This window comes from Lissotriton helveticus, chromosome 6 (genome assembly GCF_964261635.1).
Source record: "Lissotriton helveticus chromosome 6, aLisHel1.1, whole genome shotgun sequence".
NCBI classification, from domain to species: domain Eukaryota; kingdom Metazoa; phylum Chordata; class Amphibia; order Caudata; family Salamandridae; genus Lissotriton; species Lissotriton helveticus.
The window spans coordinates 81,703,625-81,721,483 of NC_136067.1; the positions used below are offsets into that span (position 1 = coordinate 81,703,625).

General features: G+C 47.4%; 1 protein-coding gene across 2 annotated transcripts in view; it reads right to left on the bottom strand.

Moving 5' to 3' along the window:
• LOC144762250 (exportin-5-like) overlaps nt 1-17,859 on the bottom strand; it is a 1,106,737-nt gene that overhangs the window by 618,444 nt on the left and 470,434 nt on the right. For both annotated transcript variants that reach the window (XM_078647393.1, XM_078647392.1), the window contains exon 13: nt 9,716-9,810. In XM_078647393.1, coding sequence (XP_078503519.1) covers nt 9,716-9,810 — 95 coding nt within the window. The remainder of the gene's footprint in view (nt 1-9,715; nt 9,811-17,859) is intronic.

Below are 17,859 nucleotides of genomic sequence, written 5' to 3' on the forward strand. Positions count from 1 at the left end.
TCAACCGTCCTTTTGTTTTCTGCACATGGTGTCAGAGAAGAAATGAAAATTATCTGAAAGAAACTTGTTGTGCTGTGGAATCCCTCTGTGCCGTGGATACTCTGGTGGGGGACCTTGCTGTGTGGCTCTGAAGAGACAGACAGACAGACAGACAGACATGAATGTAGTTCATTTGACATCTGGGAAAGCCTTTCTGTTAGAGAGCATTGCATATAAAAAACAAGCCTTATTCTGAAAACAGTATTTGATGTGCTTCATTTTGTAAAGTGAAATTGCTCTCCAGGGGGTGTTGTGTTATGTCTATTGCTCGTCGTGTTTGAGCCACTGTGATGTACTCTGTATATGGATCTTACTTTGTGGACAGTAGGAACAGCATTCTTTTTCAACATTGTCCGGTGAGTACATTTCTTTAGCATAAAAACATGTGGAAATCCTAACCCCAGTCTGTGTCAACATGTTTTTGCACCTCACCCTTACAATTTTTTAAGGCAGATAATATGACACTAAGAGAAAACGGATCACTACCTTCATGATCAGTGCGGGCTGCATCATAGCACTTTTTTTCCTAACTTTTAGCCATGCTGCAAAGCAGCCACACTGCTGTACAACATGGTGAAAAGACATTGACAAAACCAATAGGTTTCTCATAGGTGAGAACTTTTGGCCGTGCCAATGCTGGTTTAAAGTTATTATAATTTTAAGTACTTTCAAATACATGTACACATATAATCTCTATATTTAGTAGAACTATATTTTAGTAGTTTACATCTATATGCAGTACCACAATATTTACATGACAATATTTGAATATCATGGTATTTTTGATGCTGATATTATACCAGAAAAGTAAAAGTCACTAAAAGATTAATTGTTGGCCAGAAATAACAAAAAGCAATAACAGTTCGCCTACACGGACACCCACAGAATGATAATCAGATTTAAAATCCTCACCAACAAATTCAGTGGTGGCACAGCACCCAAATGTTATGAGAAGAAAAAATATACCATATACTTGTACACACACCTTATACTCAGCTGGAGTCTCTCCGTCCCCACCTCTGGAACATCCTGCCCAGGCAAATCCACTGCTTACAACCTCTGATGCATTTTAGATCACGACTCAGAACCCGTATGTCTAATCCTGCTCTCGCGCCATAAAGAGGGGCTGTAAAATACAACTCCTGCTCCCTGCCATCTGTATACATCTCTCTTTTACTATATGTCTCACCTTTAGGTTGTAAATTAGGCCTCTCAAATAGCTAGTGGAAACAGTCATAGCTATTCCTGACTGCCCAGCCAAGACAATGTACCTCAAAACACACACAAAACATGGAATCTACAGAAACTGCTTCATGTAAACTCTACCTATGAATTTCTGAAATGTGTAATTTTATTATGAGCTCCGTATGGAATGAGCTAATTACTGGTAAATACAGTTCTCCAGTTTTGCTATCTTTCACAGATTCACATTCTTCAATTATTCACCGTTGTTAGGCTGGAACTCCTTTGTAGTTGATGTGTAAACAGCAGTGCTCATGTGCTGATAACACTGCTTCAGCCTGCCCTATGTGTAGTCTGTCCGAAGCTTTATGTGGTTTGCATGAACGCAAATGATGGAAATTCTGTTCTCCAGCCCCCACACCTAGAAGGCTTTTCTAGTATAGATTACTAACGGCATGTCGAATGAACGAGGGAATCCTCCGAGCACCCCTCTCATCAAATTTCATATTTATAAATGTCAAGATGTGGTTAGCTTCTCCATGAGACTGCCCTGCCCGCTGCTCACCCCCGAATGCAGGAGGTCATTTGCCCAGGAGCAGTAGTGAGGGAGAACTCCTCCGAGCTCTGCCTTTGAACATGCAGACTTCAGTGTAATCACATATTTAGATCCACTTATGGAGAACACTAGGCAGGTCTGAAAAAACAGCAGGGCAGGGTGGCACACCACTTCCAAGCAATGGGGAGGAGTGTGGTGTACTAGCCATTCGTACCTGGCCAGAGTTTGTTGTTTTTTGGTTCAATAACATCCCCTTAACTCAAATTTAGCAGTGACTTTCTATGCTTTTTTATTTTCGTACGTAATGTTAGTATATAAGGATTAGTCACTTACCTGTAATCCTAGTTCTCTTCCAGGGGTATCCTCATCAAAGTCATAAGCATTAGAATATTCTCGCCCATGCGCGGGACCCCTGAAACACTATATTATATGTGCCCCACATATATATATATAGATATACATATAGATATACATATATATATATATATATATATATATATATATATATATATATATATATATATATAAAACATACAATAGCAGCCAAATCACATCAGAGCTGAAATATGCTGTGAAGAATTTCCACCATACATGAATAATATGCATTAGAAACATGAGAAACAACACCAAATATTGATTAGAAACTGTTTTAATGCTTAGGCAGCAGTAGAAATTCTTATAACTCACTGAAAGCATAGAAAGCTCCCAGGCTGCATTGCAAACACAGTCTAAAAAGACTGAAAAGCTAACCTGTAGCTGTATACAAAAAACTGACACCGTGCCTTTAAGGCACCCATGACCTCCGGTATCCCATCATGCCTCAGGGGTGACAGTTAGGTCAGTTGTTCTTTTCGGAGACTGAAAAAACCAAGTAACAAAATAGGTTAACAATATCTCCTTATTAAAGAATATCCTTTGCCCGGGGAGGCGGGAGGGTTGCTTATGACTTTGATGAGGATACCCCTGGAAGAGAACTAGGATTACAGGTAAGTAACTAATCCTTCTCTTCCAGGGGATCCTCATCAATAGTCATAAGAATTAGAATAGAATAGCGAGCCTCTCCTCTTCCCTGCGGGCAAAGGAATGACAAGACAGTAATCTCAGCAACAAGCCTGAGCAGGCTATAGGCTACCCAAACAGATTTCTCAAGGAGGCTTGCCCTACTTGAGTATCGGCCCTGGAATCAGATTCGAGACAGTAATGCCTCGTAAAGGTATGAACTGATTTCATACATATTTCTGACATTGGAATGTCATGCAAGAAAGCCACTGTGGCCGCTTTCCCTCTGGTAGAATGCGCTTTGGGTGATACCAATAAAGGCTTGACTGCAAGCTGATAGGCCAATTTAATGCAAGAGACAATCCATCTGGAGATGGACCTCTTGGCCGCTGGAAAGCCCGTCTCATTGAACCATAGTTCACAAACAGCTGATCCGTTTTCCTGATCCCTTTAGTCTTTTCCAAATAGAACTTGAGCACTCTCTTAAGATCCAAGGAGTGCAGTGACCGCTCGGCTGGGGTCGTAGGATTTGGAAAAAACGAAGGGAGGGAAATGGACTGATTTATATGAAAATCAGAAACCACCTTAGGCAAGAAAGATGGATGAGCCCTCAGGACTTCTCTATTGTGGTGGAAAACAGTATATGGTTCCTTCGCACAGAGCGCTTGTATCTCGCTTGCTCTGCGCGCTGAGGTAATTGCCACCAAAAAAGCCACTTTCCACGAGAGATGTTGCAAAGAGGCCTTGTGGATGGGCTCGAAAGGAGGGGACATTAACCTGGATACAACCAGGTTCTATTGCCAAGGAGGAGAAGGATTTCGCACAGGGGGATACACTTTTTTCAACCCCTGGAGGAAGTCCTTAACCACCGGAACCTGAAAGAAAGAAATCTGATTAGGCGATTTCCTGTACGCTACTATGGCTGACAAATGCACTCTAATGGAAGCATATTTCAAACCAGAAGCTGCCTAGGAAAGGAGGTATGGCAGGATTACCTCCTCCTGCCCTTTAGTCAGATCTAGGTGATGATCCCTACACCATATGTAGAACCTTTTCCTCTTGAACACATAAGACGCTCTCGTGGAAGGTCTCTTAGCCTCCTTTAAAATGCGCATACATTCGGGAGGCAGATTCAGATGTCCATATTGCAGGACCTCAGGTGCCATGCTGTCAGGTTCAGTGATGAGAGGTTGGGATGCAGTATCCTCCCGTTCATCTTGCTCAACAGGTCCGGTCTGCGAGGAAGTTGTCTGTTATAGACACACAGACAGATGCAGAAGGTCCGGGTACCACCACTGCCGTGGCCAATCCGGGGCTATTAAGATCATCTCCATGTCCGACCTGAGGAGCTTGGAAACTACCTTCGGAATCAGAGCTAGGGGAGGAAACGAGCAAGCAAACGTTCCCGACCAATCCATCAGGAGAGCATTCCCCTGCGTCCCTGGCCGGTGGAATCTGGACGCGAAGGCATGGCATTTTGAGTTTTCTTCGTCCGCAAACAAGTCTATGGCTGGACGACCCCAACAACGAAAAAGCTCTTCTACCACTTCGTTGTTTAGCACCCAGTCTGGCTGATCTTCGAAGTGCCTGCTGAGTGCGTCTGCTTTGATGTTTAACTCGCCTGGAAGGTGCACCGCCACCACAGAAAGGTTTCGAGAGAGAAGCCAGTGCCAGATGGTTTGAGCCTCCCGGGAGAGAGGGCGTGACCGTGTGCCTCCTTGTTTGTTCAGATAGAACATGGTGGTTGTATTGTCTGTCTGAACTAAGACTGAGTTGGACTCGATCGCTGGAAGAAAAGCTTTGAGAGCTAGAAACACCACTCTGAGTTCCAGCATGTTTATGCGGTATGTCTGCTCCTGCGCAGACCACCCACCCTGAATCTGAAGGGGACCCATGAGCGCTCCCCAGCCTTGTAAGAGGCATCTGTCACTATAGACTGGGTTGGTAGTGGTTGGTGAAAAGGCACTCCCACCAGCACCTTACTCGTCCGAGTCCACCATTTGATGGTATCCTTCGCTGCTTGGGAAAGAGTGATACGATCTTCCCAACGCCCTGTCGCCTGATCCCACTGGTCTTCGAGAGCCTGTTGTAGAGGCCGCATTCTCAGTCTGGCGTTCGGAATGAGAAAAATGCAGGATGCCATGGAACCCAGCAGGGAGGCTACCTGCCGGACTGTTGGAAGCCGAGACTAACAGAATCCCACACTTCTGCCTCATGGAAAAAAGTCTCTCCTCCGAAGGAAACGCTTTTCCCAATTTTGTGTCCAGAACGGAGCCTAGGAAGTGGATGGACTGTGTCGGCCGTTGGACTGACTTCTCCAGATTTACATGGAGTCCGAGCTTGTGCAACTGGTGTAGGCAAAGTTGCAGATCGTGTGTTACCTGTACCGGAGAAGGGCCCTTTAGGAGCCAGTCGTCCAGGTATGGGTAGATGAAGAGTCCCTTTTTGTGAAGAAAAGCCGCGACCACTGCCATGTATTTGGTGAAGACTCGTGGTGCGGACTTGAGTCCGAAGGGTAGCACCTTGTACTGGTAGTGTTTGCTTCCTACGACAAACCTCAAGTACTTGCGATGCCGCAGTGCAATTGGAATGTGAAAGTATGCATCTTGCAGATCCACCGAAAACATCCAATCTCCGGCTTGAAGATGTGGGCATATTTGGTGAAGAGCTAACATGCGGAACTTTTCTCTGACAATGACTTTGCTTAGGAGACGCAGATCGAGTATGGGTCTGAACTTGTCCTCCTGATCTTTTTTGGGAACAAGAAAATATCTGGAGTAGACTCCCTTTCCTCTTTGAGAGTGAGGAACTTCCTCTATGGCTCTTTTTTGTAGCAGAACTTTCACCTCCCTTCGGAGCAAGCTTAGCTGGTGAGAGCAGGAGTTCTTTGGAGGAATGTTCTTTGGAAACGCACGGAAACGTAGCATGTATCCATTGCGTAGTATATTCAGCACCCACCGATCTTTTGTGATGCTGACCCACTCTGCCAGGTGTTGTGAAGCACTTCCTCCCACTGGAGTGGGCAACGGCGCCAGAGGAAGCTACTGCTTAAGCCTTTCCTCCTCTCGTTGTGGTAGAGATCTGTTGGTGACCTCCTCTACCCCTGTTGGATTTGCCTCGAAACTGGAGTTTTCCCTGGTTCTTATTTTGGGACCACTGAGGGGTTTGAACCCTCTGTTGAGCCCCTCTCCCCCTGCTGGTCTTAAAACGGCGTTTGAATTATTTTTTCTTCTCCAAACCCACCGCTTTTACCGTATCCAGCTCTGTCTTCATACGAGTCATCTCTTCGTCTGCATGTTCTCCGAAGAGAGAGGAACCCGAAGAAGGAAGATTATGGATGCGATGCTGAGCATCCGGCTTCAGCCCTGTGAGACTCAACCAAGCTGACCTCCTGGCACAAACCCCATGAGAGTAGGAATGTGCCGCAAGCACTGCACCGTCCGCTGCTGTGCTTATCAACTGGTTCGCCACCAGACATCCTTCCGTCATTGTTTCTTCGAAGTCCTTCTGGTCCTCCTTTGGCAGTTTGGACTTGAACCTTTCCATGGAGTCCCATAAGGCCCTATCGTATCTGCCCAACAGCGCGGCTGCACTGGAGACCTTCAGCGTGGAGGCAGCTGAATTGCAAACTTTGCGACCCCACGAGTCCTGCGATTTGCTGTCCTTATCTGGTGGGACTGAAGAGGAAGCAGCAACTGCATGCGTCTTCCTCGCCGCTGCCACTATAACAGAGTCTGCTGAAGGGTCAGATTTTACAAAAACTGGGTCCGAAGAAGCTGGTTTGTATTTCTTCTGTATGCGGGCCGGCACCGCTCTGATGGCTGCTGGAGTTAGGAAAACTTCCTTGATAGGATCCATAATCCCCGGGACTAAAGGTAGCAGTGGACAAGAGATAGACTTTTTGTGCAAAGTTTCAAAAATTACTGTTGTAGTAACCTGGGGGACAGACATTTCAATGTTCAGCTTCTGAGCTCCTCTTTGCAGGACATCTAGATAAGTGCTGATGTCATCCACTGGAGAGGATCTAGAAGTAGGACTATCCGTCAGTGTGGGAGAGTAATCCCTCTTGGAAGACCTGGTAGAAGAGGTAGATGAAGTAGACCGAGTTCTTCGACGTCTACGGTGAGCACCGTGCCTCCACTCACGTGATCTTGTATGCTCTTCCCTTCTAGGAGAGCGAGATCTGACCGGATCTTCTCCTCTGGGTGAACGAGATCTGACAGGATCTTCTCTTCTGGGAGATCGGGATCTAACCGGATTTTCCTTTCTGGGAGAGCGAGATCTGGGTGGTCTTCTCACAGGTGATTTGTCTGCTTGGCGCCTGGGAGGACTACGCCTGCCCACTTCATCCACCAGTCTCTGGAGAGGAGATCTGTGTTGCGGACTGACATACTCGTGCATACGTTTGGTAGCCCCTGAATCTCGCCAATGGTTCAATGACTTGTACCATCTGGGTGACAGTCTGACCTCCGCAGCCGAAGGATCTGGCTGACGCACAGGAGACCTGAGGACAGGACTTCTGGACCTTAAGGATGTTGTTGAGGAACCAGAAGACTGAAGTAGAATGACGAGAAGCTGACTCCGTAACCATGATCACAGAGTTTCTTGACGACGATCGAGTCCTTTCTGTATGTCTCGACGTCGGGCGCTCTGGCGTCGTACGTTTTTCTCTCGACGCCGAATGCCTCTGGGGAGTCGGCGGGTCCAACAATCTCGACCTCGAATGACTCGACGGCGATCGATGCAAGGATCTATGGTCTCTCGACGTCGAGTGGCGATGACCAGCCGTCGACGGAGCCCTCTCTCTCGACGTCGAATGGCGATGACCAGCCGGCGACGGAGCCCTCTCTCTCAACGTCGAACGGCGATGACCAGCCGTCGACGGAGCCCTCTCTCTCAACGTCGAATGTCTGTGCGACGACGGCGGAGGGGTATTGGTCACCCTCGACGCCGAGCGTCGACGAAACGTCGACGGAGACTGCGTCCTCGACGCCGATCGACGTTTTTCTGTCGACAGCGGAGTGGTCTTGGTCCTCGACGCCGAACGTCGTTTCTTAGACCACGGCGGAGGAGTCACATTTCGACGCCGGTCGTCGCCTGGATGACGACGGCGGAGGAGTGACCTCCCACGGCGCCGATAGTCGCCGGATTGACGACGGCGGATGGGCCTTGGATCTCGACACCTACTGTCGCCCGGTTGACGGCGGCGAAGTCACATTTCTCTTGCTGCCGATCGTCGCCCGGTTGACGGCGGCGGAGGGGATTTCGACGACGGAGCTGGATCCTTCGGCATCGTCGACGTACCTGTTCTTCTTTTCAACGGCATGCCCGCCGTCGACGGTAGTTTTGAAGACAAATGACCCATCGGTGGCTCTTTCCTCAGCACAAAGCCTGACTCTGAAGCTGAAGGGTGTGAAGACTTCTCTTTTGAAGATGTTCTAGCCTTCTTGGAACCCTTCTTCACCGGAGACCTTCCTCTGGATGACCTGTGAGCAAGGCCATAGATGCGAATTCTCTCCCTGTCTTTGAGATTTCTTCCTGACAGGTGCTCACAGTGAGGACAGGTGCCTGGATCATGTTCTTCAGGCAGACACAGGATACAAACGTCGTGGTTGTCTGATTTTGCTTTCTTGTTGCCACAAGAAGGACATTTGTCAAAAAGTGAAGGCATTCTCAGCTGAAAATGCTCACTAAACTGACTTAAGACAGTTTCTTACTTGACTAGATGTAAGATGTCAAAGTAAGTAGAAAACGTTGTTCAAAATGAAGTAATTTTCTGTCAGAAAACAGAAATTACTGGAGCTGTGTTACCAGGATCCTTCCTGAAGGAGCCGGAAAGAACAACTGACCTAACTGTCACCCCTGAGGCATGATGGGATACCGGGGGTCATGGGTGCCTTAAAGGCACGGTGTCAGTTTTTTGTATTACATACAGCTACAGGTTAGCTTTTCAGTCTTTTTAGACTGTGTGTTTGCAATGCAGCCTGGGAGCTTTCTATGCTTTCAGTGAGTTATAAGAATTTCTACTGCTGCCTAAGCATTAAAACAGTTTCTAAACAATCTTTGGCGTTGTTTCTCATGTTTCTAATGCATATTATTCATGTATGGTGGAAATTCTTCACATCATATTTCAGCTCTGATGTGGCTGCTATTGCATGTGTATATATATATATATATATATATATATATATATATATATATATATATATATATATATATATGTATATATGTATATATATGTGAGGCACATATAATGTAGTGTTTCCGGGGTCCCGCGCATGGGCGGGAATATTCTAATGCTTATGACTTTGATGAGGATCCCCTGGAAGAGAACAGGAAAGACCCACTAACCATGTTTTCCAGTAATTATTCTCGGATCTAGTAATGTTTTTTCTACTGCGCGCTCCCTCAGTGTGATTATTCACAGTGGACACAGAGAATGGCTTTGGTCAACAGTCTGTGCCCAGTACTTTAATATCATAGTATCACAGGTCCCACTGCATACCATTGTTCATAGGCTAGCACATGATTCAATCTGACAAAGAACGTCTAACATATTTAAACTTAAAATGAATATTATCCCAATTTTCACCAGCACAAAAACGAATTAGAGCAAACTGCTAAAATGGTAACATGTCAACTCTAAATTAAAATTGCTTTCAGAGAACTTAGCGTAATAGTTCCAAGTGATAGTTTTTATGTGGAGTTTAGTTTCAACCAGTGGTGCCCAAAGCGGTTCTATGTCCTTGACAGATTTTAAGAATAACTACCGATTGCCTAAATGGCTTGTACTCAGACTCACAGCATGAACATGTTTAGCACGCAAGTATTATGAATCTGTGAGTCTCCTAGAGAACACATCTGCGCTGCCATTACATAATAGCCAATTACTTCGACAGAATAATTATTACTTTTCTGTTTTTAAGGTAGAACCCATACCTCCTTCTTCATGACGAGGGTGATTTGATGAAGGACACACTCAAAGAAGAAAGTCATAGCATCCCACTGAAGTGCAGCTGAAGATGTGTTTTGTGCTGGAGAAAAGGACAAAAAAGATACATTAAACCGTTCCCTGTATCACATGGAGTCACTTAATTGAGAGAAGAACGTATGCTGTATTCTTTTTTGGGCTGGTAAACACAAAGTACCTAAAACAGTCATGCAAAATCGGGGGGTCAACCAGTGCTGCATTTCAGAAGTCTTTTATACGTGTGCCCCTTTTTCCAGCAGACTTCAATTGACATCAATGAAAAAGCACAGAAGAACGGCTCGTGCATTTTTTAAAGAAGCAAGCCTACACCCCATGAAAATTACCACTTTTTTTTTAGTTAACCCCTTCTGCGCTGATGACAAAGCCAGCTCGTCATCAGCGTTACCTGCGCTGCGCGGATGACGAGCTGGCTTTGTCACGATCAAGCCATTTTTAAAATTTCAGCACACGGCGGGAATTCGCGGTAGCGCGGAAGCGGTTAAAAAATGTTGAGACAATGCCGTTTTCTGTTACATGTATATAACACGTGGAATCAAAAAAGCTTCACACAACATAATTCCACATTATGTGCTTACTTAAACATTGATTACTGAAGGTTAAAATTAATTTTACCAATCTATGTTAATATTGATCACTCTCGAACTTAAGTGCACTAATCCCCTTGCCTGGTTCATGTCCTATGTAAACACAAAAATATAACAAAAGGGAACCTTAACACCTTAAGTGCTCATGACGAGCTGAGCTCGTCATGAGGCACGGTGCTCAGGTGCTCATGACGAGCTGAGTTCGTCATGAGTCGTGGAACGCTCACACGCGGGAATAATTCCCCTGCTGTGCTGAACGTTCCACGGAAACGAGTGTGGTCATGACGAGCTCAGCTCGTCATGAGCACACGAGCACCGTGCCTCATGACGAGCTGAGCTCGTCATGAGCACGGGGCTCTGTGCGCGCCCCCCCCTCTCACCCCCAGCACAGCGGGGGAATTACCCCCGCTGCGAAGGGATTAAGGGGGGATAGAAGGTCTTGTCTCAAGAGAAAATTGTTTGCAAATTAATTGATTCTGTAGCATTAAATAAAGAGGTATGAATATGTGTGTGATGCGTTCTGAATGCTTACCTATAACCTGCATAGAATCCAACAACACTGTGGTAACTGCTGTGGAAAATTGCCCCTTTTTAGGTCAAGCCTAGTGCAGCGCACATGCGCTGCTTGACTTTATGTAAGGGGCTTCAGAAAGCTCACCAGACACTTGTGCGTGTGGTCAGCTTTCGTTACAGGCTATTGGGCTTTGCGTGCATCTTTCTAAGAAAGACAGCACGCAATTGGGCAAAGGCGGGTGCATGTCCCGCCTTTGCTCCGCCCACGGCCTATTGCTTGTGGTTACACGCACAGGCAACATCCGTTTTCAATTATCGTGCCAATTATGGGCGCAATAATTGAAAACAGAATGCTCGCTGTGGCGCGCGCGCACCACTCGTGGGCTTGTTAGGGTGGCTGTCTGCTGCTGCTCAGATGGGCAATCCTCTCCTGAGCCGGCTGCGCCCCTTTCAAGCGGAGCCCCTGCTTCAACGTTAATTCGAGATCGCTTTGTTTATCCATCTGCTGCGGATTTGACATTTTTCTTTGGGACGGTCAGACCTTTATTCTTTTATATCCTTAATTTGGGGATGTTTGACCTACTAGAGGAGGAGAAGACAGCTTGGAAAGCCGTGAGAGCCCACCAGCCTACAGTGGGTAAATGGATGTTCCAGGAACAGCTCTTTTGAGGTAATGCTGACATTTGTTGAATTCGATTTTATTTTTCATTAATAGAGAGGGGCTCTTGGGGGCCATTGTGAAGAGTTGTTTTGATGACTTATCAAGAGATGATGCAGAAGGCCGCACTAGGGCTTTCACCTTTCTATAGCCCCTCCTTTCTATAAGTGCTCTCGAGAGATGGGTTTCTTCTTGTATACATACATTCATGTTTCTAGATCGATGCATGACTAAGTGCTCCAGTGCTGATGTACTTCTTTGCATTCTGGGACTTAAAGTCAGTTATAGAGCGCCCTTGTGTCTTGTTTGTTTACTTGCTTAGGCCAAACCCCGGTCCCACAAATCGCACACACGAGTATGGTAGGGGCGGTAAAACCACGTGCAGTCCACCCCCTTTATATTATAGCCTCTGGCCAGAAGATGGACTTGGTGAGCTTCCGAGTTAGAGCCTCTCCTAGGGGCCCGGGTGACTCACTACAAATGCCTCTTTTTAGGACGTCATATAGAAAATCGGAATTGTAAAATTTAAAGAGCTGTACCCGGACTGCTGAGCTCGTCGTGCATACACCTGTGAAACTTGAGAGCTGTGCTGGACTGAAAGGGAGCTTTATATTCGACCGGCACGCTACTGCGTGGGCCAGCGCATCATTTGCATTAGAAATAAAGTTGTAATTTTTCTTCAGGAAGGGCACTCTTTCTTTCAAGTGTTTCTTCTGATCACTTCCCCGCTGTCAGTCATGGAGGAGAAGCTCTCCCTTGCTGTTGTAAATAATTTGATTAATATTTAACAGGTGTCTAAATGAACTAGTAGTCTACTGACCTACTATCTTGTACAGCACATTAGCGAAAAGAAGGCTAAACGAAAATTAAACAAAACCAGCCGACGTAATGACTTTTTTTTTCTGCGGTTTTATACAGCGTGGACTGGGCCCAAGGAATTGGTGCCCTTTACACAAGTTAATTGAAACAAGGTGATGTTGTTTATATTTTTTAAGGCACAGGAGATTAAGTGATCTGCCCAGAATCACAGGATGTTGAGTCGACACCGGGGCTCGCTAGTTTCAAAGTCTGCACCTCTGACGTGCTCCGTACTATAGATATTTTTAACACATCTCATTATACCCCAGAGGTCAGGTGATTCGTTTTACCAGCCCTCAGCCCTGTGATGGACCTTTGTGCACCAGGATGAGTGTCAGTGCACTTTATTTTCGCATACTTGAAGGGCACGGGGCACATTTTTGCTTCAGGAAAGAATCCATCACCTCCCTACAACACAGCGGCCATGGCCCACCTTAGTGCGTGCCACAGTGGTGCTCAGAGAGTGGGGACCTGGAAGCTGCAGGGGACATCGGCTCTCCTCGGGGTACCCTGTTTCTGGTAGACGAGAATGCGCTGTGTGATGCTGAGGGGACAAGGAGGGCCTCAGCAAATTGTAGCCCAAGTACTGGATAACACCGGCTCTCCTCATGGTACCCTGTTAGTGCCAGACTAGAAGCGGATGCTCAGTGAGATGTGGTGGGCGGAGCTTGTTGTAGTAGAAATTGGTCTCCACTTTAATACAATCAAAACAAGCATTGGCATAGGCAATAGGTCTCACCATTGGGACCTTATAAGTGTTTAACCATGCAACTCTTGATGTTGTTGCACCAAGGATATTGTGCAGGATAACTAAACACTTATAAGGTGCCAAAGGCGAGACTTATTGGCTATGCCAATGCTTGTTGTCATGGTCATCCCCACTTTTTGCTCACCAAGACTGATGTTTTCGACTGGAAGCCTGCTAACCAGGCCCCAGTGCAACTCCTCTTTTCATAAAAAAGGTAAAAGATACAATTGTGATACAAGTGGCATAGACTGTGGCACCCCTGCAAGTCCCTAGTAAATAGTTCCCTTGCTACCAAGGGCATGGTTACCACAGAGTGTCCTTAAGGACTGTAGCATGGCTTACGCCACGCTAAGGGACCCCATACAAATAATATGCAGACTGCCACTGCAGGCTGTGTGTCCGATGACAACTTGTACCTGGCGGTGCTGCGGGCCACCGAGGGCAAGAAAGGTAGGGGGGTGATGAGGGCGCACCACTGACTGAACTGATATTACCACTGTGCGCCTACATGGAGCGCCCAAAACGTTTAGCCGCTCTGTAATACTGTTACCTGCATTGTTTTACAGTTCTCTAATAACGAGCGTCAGGCCTCTGGTGCATAATGTTTTTTTAGTTTAGCAATGCATTAAAGTGCTGATAACGGACCCTTCCCCTACATAGCTCTAGTATGCTCTATGTATCGACCATGGCAGGATGAAGCTCACCCCTCCGTTCGGTTTGCAAACAGTGGGCCACAGATCTGTGTCGCAGGTGTTCCTCCAGTAAGAGACCTCACCGCCCCTCCCTGTCCCCCTACCCTCACATCACCCTCCCATCCCCCACGTAGCCCGGACCCTGCGCTTCTCTGTTCAGCCCCACCAAATACCGCTGAGAAGAGAGACAGGGGAGAGACTCACCAGGAGGGCTGGAGGAGCGCAGGACATCTGGCTAGTGGTTGTGGCTACCGGTTGGGGGTTTGGAGTGTGCAGCATGGCAAGAGAGCAAGCGGGGGTGCACGCATGCAAAAAGGGACAAAAGCGCAAAGGCAGTGCGACAACGGAGAAGGCTGCAGGAGTGCACCGCTCCCACCCCAGTGACAACAGGGAGAAGAAGAAGAAGAAGAAGAAACGAAACACGAAGCTGAGCGGGAATCGGCCACGACCACGAGAGGAAGAAAACGAAACTCAGGAAAAACGATACTGGATAAAAGCTCAAGAGAAGGGGAACACCAAAAGGGGCAGGGCCCCACCACTGCCCAAGGCCCCCCCCCTTCTAGTGGGTATTTCCATCCCTCTCCGTTTCCTTTCAGATTGCGGTTCAAGGTCACCTCAAACTGTGTTTTTTGTCTCCCAAATGTCACTCCCTCCAGCCCAGCTTCTTGCTTCAAAAGCAAATCTTCGAAAGTGGTCAAATGTAAATGTATTCACCCCTCAAATGCACCGAGCCAGCAAGCAAAGGAACACACCTGACTTTCTCCAACAGTTCGGTGTCTTTCTTTGCAACGTTTGTGGAATTTGGGTTAAATGGTACAACTTACAGTGCGATTATAATTACATTTCCTAGTAAACCATTGGAAGAGGCGCTCATGAAATACTTAAGTTACAGCTGCGGAGCAAGTAGTGCCAGCTGCACCGTTTAGGCCTTTTACAGCTGCGCAGCAAGTAGTGCCAGCTGCACCGTTTAGGCCTTTTACAGCTGCGCAGCAAGTAGTGCCAGCTGCACCGTTTAGGCCTTTTACAGCTGCGCAGCAAGTAGTGCCAGCTGCACCGTTTAGGCCTTTTACAGCTGCGCAGCAAGTAGTGCCAGCTTCACCTTTTAGGCCTTTTACAGCTGCGCAGCAAGTAGTGCCAGCTGCACCGTTTAGGCCTTTTACAGCTGCGCAGCAAGTAGTGCCAGCTGCACCGTTTAGGCCTTTTACAGCTGCGCAGCAAGTAGTGCCAGCTGCACCATTTAGGCCTTTTACAGCTGCTCAGCAAGTAGTGCCAGCTGCACCGTTTAGGCAACTTTATCCGTGGGGACAGTTCTGATTGAGTTAGGTCTCCCGCTGCATTGGCAGCACCATTGACACTATGGATTTAGGGCCAGTTGGCCAGGGAGACTGCGAGGTTTGTAGGGCACCAGGCCCTTGTGCGTATATGTGGTTCTAGAAAATGTTTTTCATGTAATATGATTTCCGCACACGGTTCTGAGTACCTCTACAGGTGGTCTTAAGATGACGAGGTTGTTGTGCATATTTAGATTTTACTAGTCAGATTTTGCTCCACCCTATGCTCTTTGCCCCTAACGTTAGTGATTCTCATGAACTTAGGGTCCAATAGTAGTCTGTTGAGATCATGGGCGTACAATGCGGTTGGTGCCGAATGTGGTTCTGTTAATCGGCTGGCGTTAAGTACAGTGTTTACCAATGGTCACTGGGTGTTCGTTTATATCCTGTTCTACTTCAACTATATTTGCTTTGTGAAGGTTCTGAAAGTGGTCAAGTTGGTCCTATCATACGTAAACAATTCCTTTGTAAATATTATCTAGCGCCTGGTGGCATCATGTATTCCTAGATGAAGGGCCCAACAAATACCTACCTCACTTCCCGGACGGCACATTAGTTCTGATATCTTCACCCAACGTCTGGAATATGTGTGCCCTTTTACTTCTCCTCACCACTGCTTTCCCAGTAACACCCTTCTCATATCCCCCCCCCCCCACCCTCCTCCGCCTCACTTTCCCAACATGGCCACCACTCGAGTTAAGGCTGGAATTATTTGCTACAAAATCAATTATCCTCCCAACCAGACTAAAGCTGCAATAAAACGATTGAAGCATAACACTATTGAACGTTTCCCGGATTCCCTCTTTGTTGATCAATTTTACAATGGTCGCTTTGGGAGGCTCAAAAACGATTTAATTTTCTTCACTCACGACACCCCCTCTTGGTCCACCAGCTTATACAATTCCCTTAACGCCACTTCCTCCTCCTCCTCCTCCTCCTCTATCCCTCATGGGAAACAACTACAAATGTCCCCCTCTCCGTGTTTCAAGGGCTACCTCACTATCTCACTCTATAACAACGGTACTGTCATGATCCAAGGAAAAGACACCTGTCTCTCACTCTTTGACCACCTCTTCCCCTCCCTACTCCCCTCCTCTGCGACCGGGTTTTCCCCTGACTCTCCTTCTAGCTCCACCCATTACTCCCTTTCTCCTCCCCTGACCCCCCTACACTCCAATTGGCTGCACTCTCGAGAAGCACAGGTCGGCCCTCTTCCCTCCCCCTTGACCTCCTCTACTATTCCTCCCCCTCACAGTATGCCCCCCCGCATCACTTCAGCCTTACCTGTAGCTAATACGCTCCTTGCCCATTCTGCACCATCCCGGTACTCCAATCTCTCCTCCTCCCTCATATTCCTTCCTGTCACTCCCCTTTTTAGTCCACGTCTCCTCGAACCTTCTCCCCCAGTTAACTTTCCCTACGCTCCCCTTATTCCTCCCTCTCCCCCTCTTTTCTACCCCCGCCTCCCCTCGTTATTCACCCCGATTTCTCCACAAACCCACTGCATCTCTCTCCTCCCTTCCACTCCTCCAGCAATGCTGTGCTACCCCCTTTCCCCTCTTGGTAACCCTTTCCATTTCCCTCCCTCGGGCCCAGCAGAACCACTTTGTTTCCTCAACTTCCCTTTCTTTCAAACCCCCTCACTCTACCAGATGCCCGTTCCCTCACAGCCACCTCTCCTAGCTGACAGGACCTCTACAACCACCTCGCCTCTTTTCCTCCCAAACCTCCTACATTCCCATGACTCCACACAGTCTTCCCCTCTCCTTCCACCTTACTGCATTGTTCCGCACCCATCTCCCCCTAAATATGTCCTCAATTCCTCTCCCTCTTGCAATGCCAACAAAGACAACTCTCCCTTCACCTCCGATTCACCAACTCCCGCTCTCAACCTCCACCTCTCCCTACTCTTGAACCCCATACCCCAACTCACCTCCTGTCCCCCCCCACCTCTCCCTGCCTTTCACCACCAATTCCAACCCCTCCTGTTTCCATCGAGCCACCCAACCTTCCGTGCTCTGCCTTACTCTCTCTGGAAAATAAGCTAGGCTCTCTTATCACCTCCATCTCCCAGCTTGTAGCTGCCATTTCACTTTTAAGCTCCAAGATTTCCTCCTTTCCATGCACCTCTACTCCTTCCCAACTTCCCACGAGATGCATCTCGCCCACTCACCCCAATACAGCCAACCTCAACCGGTCGTCCGCAAACCTCGTTAACTCACAAAAGTCCTTGAACGCCACCCTTCGTCAACCTGCATCCCCTAGTAACCCTACTATCTACACTATTCCGACAATCTCCTCTGTCAGAACCAGGCATCCACCTAAACCCTCCCGAGCACCCCTGCATAAGTACAATATCCCGATCACCCTTCAGAGCCCAAGTGTCCCAGTCACCAAGACGGTCTTGACAGAGCTGCGCGGTCTGCTCCACAACTGCAGATCTGCAGTAAAACACAAACTTGAAATCTCCGATACCATCACCTTTCACAATATTGACTTGATCTTCCTCACAGAGACCTGGTTCAAAGATACCTCTCACTCTATGTTTGATCTCCTATTACCCACAGGCTATTCTATACTTAGGAATGATAGAACTGACAACATTGGGGGAGGTGTTGCAGTCATCTTTAGAAACTCCCTTCAACTTAAGGCTTCTCCTATCAGCTCCTTCCACACCTTTGAATGCCTTTCTCTTGAGCTTCAATTGC